Source organism: Magnolia sinica, chromosome 3 (assembly GCF_029962835.1).
Source record: "Magnolia sinica isolate HGM2019 chromosome 3, MsV1, whole genome shotgun sequence".
NCBI lineage: Eukaryota > Viridiplantae > Streptophyta > Magnoliopsida > Magnoliales > Magnoliaceae > Magnolia > Magnolia sinica.
This window is the reverse complement of record NC_080575.1, coordinates 23,568,733-23,575,221: the sequence shown is the minus strand read 5'-3', so window position 1 is coordinate 23,575,221 and position 6,489 is coordinate 23,568,733. Positions and strand designations below refer to the sequence as shown.

General features: G+C 40.0%; 1 protein-coding gene across 1 annotated transcript; it reads right to left on the bottom strand.

The window, feature by feature from the left end:
- Positions 1-801: 801 nt before the first annotated feature.
- On the bottom strand, positions 802-5,408 carry LOC131239705 (cytochrome P450 71A1-like). The gene is made up of 2 exons (XM_058237540.1): positions 4,479-5,408; positions 802-1,798 (listed from the first exon to the last, which is right to left on the bottom strand). The coding sequence occupies exons 1-2, from the start codon at positions 5,391-5,393 to the stop codon at positions 1,178-1,180; spliced, it is 1,536 nt and encodes a 511-aa protein (XP_058093523.1). The 5' UTR covers positions 5,394-5,408; the 3' UTR covers positions 802-1,177.
- Between the last annotated feature and the right edge of the window lie 1,081 nt (positions 5,409-6,489).

Here is a 6,489-nt window from a genome sequence, read left to right as displayed (position 1 = left end):
AAGCATTGAATACTTAGCATTGGGGATCCTTTTTAGTTCTTCAAGACCCATCAACAGATAGGATTTACCTAGACCCCTGACCCATCAACCTTGGTATCAACATTGGAGTATTTTCACTCGATTGTGGTACAAGGGATCTGAAGAGTCTTCAACAACTTGGAAGATCTTGAAGTCTATTTATGTTTGAAAACCATTCCTTGTGTGGGATTAAAATTCAGATTTTTTCTCCAAACTTGCTAACTCCTTACGTAGGCTTCCGATGAGAGAATACGTGTTGTTTCTTTATGTACGACTTGATAAGATATTTTCTAGGTAAATAATAACCTTGTGCAGGTTGTGAAGGTTTATGATGAACCTCATTTAAAATAATTGAATAGCGAAATCTGGCACACTCTAGGAGAGAGTGGGTTAGCTACAAGTGGAGTAGGCATGTAGTTGAACCACTATACATAATTGTGCATCGTGGTGAATGTTTTGATTCATGGTTTGTGTTGATTGATTGATCTCTATGCTCCATTCATTTTCTCCACAAAATATGTTTGTTAAAATGCATGAATGATGTGTATCACTGTTTTAACTTAGTTGGTGCACTTCTTATTTAAATTAATTTTCCTACTTGATTGTTTAGAAGTAAGTGCATGCAATTGGATTAATTAAATTTTGAAAAACCCTATTTACCCCCCTTTAGGACGATTAGTCATATCTTCAAGCTTTGCTTGTAACAGTTAGGTCGCAATTTTCAAACATCACTACTAAAAAAAAATAAAAATAAAAACATAAAAATCACTACTATAACTAGTATGACAACTCCAAGCAGAATGCCTGAACAAAATTTTAAAATGATATATTCGAACATGATGAGGAAATTTCTTATGGTCAGGCAACCCAGAAGCTTCACTCATTTCTAGATCTTCCTTATTTGCTTACATAACATAGAGATATATTGGAACAAGATGAAGAAGAAATTTCTTATGAGCAGCCAATCCTGAAGCTTTACTCATTTCCAAATCCTCCTTATTTGCTTACATAATATAGTGAAATATTGGAACAAGATGAAGAGGAAATTTCTGATGAGCAGCCAACCCTGAAGCTTCTGTCATGTGAAGATCCTCCTTATTTGCTTACATAACATAGCTACAATAACTAGTAGGATAACTCCAGTTTGTAAGCAGAATGTCTAAACAGCTTCAGAAAAGTGATATTTTGGAACAAGAAGAAGAGGATATTTCTTATGAGAAGCCATCCCAATTTCTTCACTCAGGTCTAGGTTCTCCTTTGTTACACCCGCAGGAAACTCCCAATCAAACCAATATAAAAGGTTGGCAAGAGCAAACTCCATAGTATAGGAGGCAAATGTCATTCCAGGGCAAATCCTCCTCCCTGACCCGAAAGGAATAAGTTGAAAATCATTTCCTTTGAGGTCAATTGGGCTGTTCGTAAATCTGTCTGGGAGAAACTCATTAGGTTTCTCCCATAATTTAGGGTCCCTTCCAATGGCCCATGCATTGATATAGACCCGTGTTTTTGGAGGGATAAAATAGCCTTGTAGCGTCACGCTTGATATGGATTGGTGTGGAATTAATAGGGGCGCAGGAGGGTGAAGTCGCAAAGTCTCCTTAATTACGTTTTTCAAGTAGTTCATCTCAACAATGTCCTTCTCTTCCACCTTCATTTTTCTACCAATCACTCTTCTTACCTCTTCTTGAGCTTTCACCATCGTTCTAGGATTTGTAATAAGCTCAGTCATTGTCCATTCTAAGGTGGCTGATGTCGTTTCAGTCCCTGCAACGAACATGTCCTAAGGATAAAAAAATGGAAAAAGGAAGCATATCAGTAATTGAGTCAATCAATCATCCAATAAACTTATTTCCTACCTTTACAATATTTAACCCCTTCTTAGGAAATACTAACCAAAACCTTAACAATCCAAATATGGTAGAGCCATCACCCCACCCTACATTCCTCATGTAAGGGAAGTCCACATTTACAGATTAAGTTTTCATTCCTATGAAATCTTCAAGTCCCACTCGTAGAAGACTTCTGTCTATTCCACTTTCTCCCACGCGAGAGAAAAAAGAGAGAAAAGACATCACATATATTCAAACTTAAGCTGTAAGTGTGGACTTCACTTACCATGTTGAGTTTGAATTGTCAATTAAGATTATCAAAAATAATATAGCCCAAAAATTGGAAATCTCAGCACCCACCTTACTTGTGGCTTCACTTTTTTTAAAGCAGATAAAAATTTATTCACACCAAAAGGATACTTGTAATTCTGGCGGGAAAAACGCTGGGGCCCACATATAATATCCGTCCTATAGCGAAACAACAAAGCCCGACAACACCTTAGCTCATCCGGATAGCCCCTATCCCCACTTTGTCAAGGAACAATGTACCCTAGACAGTGGGTGGCAATCTTACTCTATCAGAAAAGAAATGCTTTGATTGAGACTGGCTTTCCCACCTCGCAAACCCATCCGCCACCCCATTAGCCTCCATTGGTTTAAAAGATACTCTTACTTTAAATTTATTTATTTATTATTATTATTTTTTTCCCTTTAGCTAATCCAATCAGGACCACCAATTCCTGATGAGGCTATCAACTATCACTTTCGAGTCATTCTCCACCCAAATCTTGATTTCACTTTTTGTTTAATAATAATAATTAAAAAAAAACTTTGTACATAGTTATAAATAGTTAAGTTATTTCCAAATCATGGGAATGAGGGTAGGGAAGCTGTTATTAAGTGTGGGCCCCAATTTGTTGAGATAAATTCAGCCCGCAGTTAGGATCACCTTGTGCAAAATCAGCCACATTCACTCATCCTGTGGGCTAATAAAAAGTAACAGATGCAGATAAATATAAAAATATATATGTCTGCCCATTGATAAAATGGGGCTAATTTTTACATATGGTGATCATCTTGGTGGGGCCAACATATTGGGAAAATTGGATACATGACATGTTGGAAGTTATCAGTTAGGTAGATGGTAGCTTATAAATACCTACATACACACGTATATATGTATGCACGTAGCTAAGTTCCTCATTTGTGGCGAATAGGGACCTTCCATACAGTGCATGGTCGGTTTATCCAAGATATTGATCTAACAAACTTATCATCAATGGACCTTTCCCCCAGTATACAAGTTAAAAGATCGTGGTCGTCATTGGTCTTTTCTCTATTGACTGTGGCATGCAGATGCATTTCCACCAACCCAGCTCGTAAAACACACATTTTCCATTGAATTTCTAACCGAGGTCGTTGATTCCAAGGGAAACAAAGGGATGGGTGTATCACTTTTCATCAAACAAGTTAATCAAGCATACTCAGGATAATGAAGATAAGATACTAAGATAATGGGTCGTAAGGACAATGGCGACTTCATTCTTGCCTTCTCGGCAGGCTATGGAGTTGGGTCCAACAATTTAGCGGAGTTGCGAGCGATTTTAATGGGATGTCTATTTGCTTAGACAGGGGCCTGAAGAAGGTGGCAGTCGAATCGGATTCAAAATTGGTTGTGGATTTGCTCCTTGGGAAATCCAGCATCCCTTGGTGGTGGAAGCCATGGATTGCTAGGATCTCGCGATTGTTGCAGTTCGGCACTTTCTACTTCAGCCATATTCCGCGTGAAGGGAATGGCCCGGCAGACGGTATGGCCTGGGAAGGGAGTGGCAGTCAAGCTATTTCTCTCCATGTTCACACGGCCTCACTCCCAAGGCATGTGCGCGGCCTGATTTTCCTAGATAGGGTCGGGCTAGGTACAGTCCGGGCGTCTAGTTCAGTGCTTTTTCTAGATGGTTTATTTGTCGGTTTTTCTTGAGCTTTTTCTCTTGCGCAGAGAGGGCCGCTATGCGTCCCTATATGATAGGCCCCCGGCTTATTTTTGCAGCTGGGGCTGCCCCCGAAGGGCCTGCAGTATGGTGTAGGCTGTGTAGCCACTTTTGTTCAGCAATTAATGAAATAGCCTTCTTTTTTGGTTTTTTATTTTTTATGTTTTTATTTTATTTTTAAAAGATCAGCTTGACATAACACTTATGCGAGCCACACCAAATGATCATTGTTCCCATTAGTATGGCCCATCTGATCCTTTGATCAGGATGATCTTTTGAATGTGCGGTGAAGATAAGGGTTATCACTAGAAGGATGGAGTGTATTTTACATATACAAGTCGGTGGGGTCCCCATAGCCTTTTTGTTTTCACATAGCTTGGCTGTTCTGTCCGTTGCCTAAAACAGGTGTTTTTGAGGATAGGTTCCAATAATGGAAAAGGTTAGGGTTAACCATTGGAAGAGATTTTCCAGGAACTACTGTTATCCATGATGCGGTCGTCTGATCAATGGCTTGGATAAACCAACCATGTCCCCGTATGTAAAAACTCAATGCGCGCGCGCACACAAACACACACCCACACACACAGAGAGAGAGAGAGAGAGAGAGAGAGAGAGAGAGAGAGAGAGAGATGGGGTTGACTACCAAGATAGTGGCTTTGATGTTATCTTCGGAGAGTTGGACGCCAGTTGTGATTTCCCTTTGAACGCGAAGCAATATATCCACAAAGTCTATGTGTTTGTCGTTTGCATCTTTGGTCTTGCTATTGCGATGGTCCTTTATCACTTGTTCAAAGAACTTATCCAAGCCTCGATTATTCCTCTTTAATCTTCCATCCAAGCCTGTCAAAACATCCAACCATCCAAACCCTGGGAAAAGATCTCCCACACAGAATGCTCCTAGAAGGATTGTCAGATCCCTAGCCAGTTCAGCAAAAGAACTACTTCCTTTATCGTCTTCTGAGTATTTCTTCCCCAAAGCAGCCCTTGATACAACGCTGCTCGATAGAGTGAGAAACTTCTCGGTCAGATCAACAGCTGAGATCGAACATGAAGCCTTAATCTCCTTGACCATAATCGCGATTTCCTCTTCCCTAATAAACCCAATTGTCTGCACTCTCTTAGGACTTAGAAGCTCGGTAACGCAGATTTTCCTCACTTGCCTCCAGTACTCACCGTAGGGTGATAAGGCCATGTCAGTACAGCTGTAGAGAAGTTGATTTCCTGCATTGAAAGCTGGCCGGCTTGCGAAATCAATATCATGGGTTTTTAAGACCTCTTGAGCCATCTCAGCTGTTGAAACAACGAGGGTGGGGATGCTGCCAAAGTGGATAAGCATTAGCGGGCCGTATTTTTCAGCAAGGGTTCGGAGAGAGTGGTGTGGTAGGGAACCCAACTGGTGGAGGTTTCCTATAATCGGAAGCTTGAATGGAGAAGGTGGTAGATTGAGTTTCTTGTATTGAGCTCCATTGTATCCATACAGGATTAGAAGAAGAATGGGGAAGAAGAGAAGTAATGATAAGATAGCCATTGAATGCTGTTGCCAGAACCTGTTAGTCATCTCTCCTCATATAGAGTGGAATGGAGAGGACGACCGGTATTGGAAAGGTATATGATTGGCGTGGCTTTCACCTTCTTTTTTTAATTTAATTTAATTTAATTTTTTCTAATATCAACCCCCCCAAAAAAGGAAAGAAAATACTAGGCCACACCAATAACCCAAAACAGAGAATAATATATACTATGAGTCCGGATTGCCTGTGTTGAAATCACTTCTAATTGGTTGGCCTGTTTGGTTTGGCGACCGGTATTGGAAAGGTCTATGATAGGCGTGGCCTGCACCAAAGAAAATTGTTTATTTATTTTATTTAACACACGCACCCCCACATGTACCCACTAGAGGTGGGCATCGGTCCGCATCGGAGCGGATTGGGTTTAACCCGATCAGATCCGAAATGATAATGGTTTGACCCGGACTCGATCAGATCTTGTATCAAATTCAGGTCACCTGACCTGAACAGATCCGATACATGATTCGCCTGACCCGAACAGAGTCCGACTCGGTTAGAGAAACCAAGTCTGATCGAGTTAGGTACGATTCGGATCCGTGTGAATTTAATTTAACTTTTCATGTAATGTGGTCCACTTCAACCTTTAATATATGTTTTTTTTTTTCTCAAGACCTAAATTGATATGTGAAAATAGATGAACAGCTTAGATAAAACATATACATCAAGGTGGGCCCCACATGGCTCTAAAAAAACTATCCGGTACTGTATTCATGTTTTTACCAAACATGTATATTAACGTGCATTGCACGAAAGCACTGACCTTTTTTTATATATATATATACAGTGAGCGGGGACTTACTGTAATGAACTTAGCAAGTTATGTAGGTCTTATCATGGGGTATGTGTTATATCTAAACCGTCCATCCATTTGGCGAGCTCGTCATAAGGCTTACAATGAAAAATAAGACAGATCTAACTATCAAGTGGACCACACGAAATATTTAATGGTGAAAATCATTCGCTGCTGCTACTTGTGGTATGGTCCAGATGATCTTTGGATATTAATAATTTTTTAGATAATACTTTAAGATGATCTCTAAAAATATATGAACGGTGTATATATAATAAATACATCACTGTGGGGCC

Coding starts and splice junctions, on each gene's coding strand:
- LOC131239705 (XM_058237540.1), bottom strand. CDS start 5,393: ATGACTAACAGGTTCTGGCAACAGCATTCAATGGCTATCTTATCATTA. Junction 1,799..4,478: donor ACATCAAAGCCACTATCTTG/GTAGTCAACCCC, acceptor TTTTATCCTTAG/GACATGTTCGTTGCAGGGAC.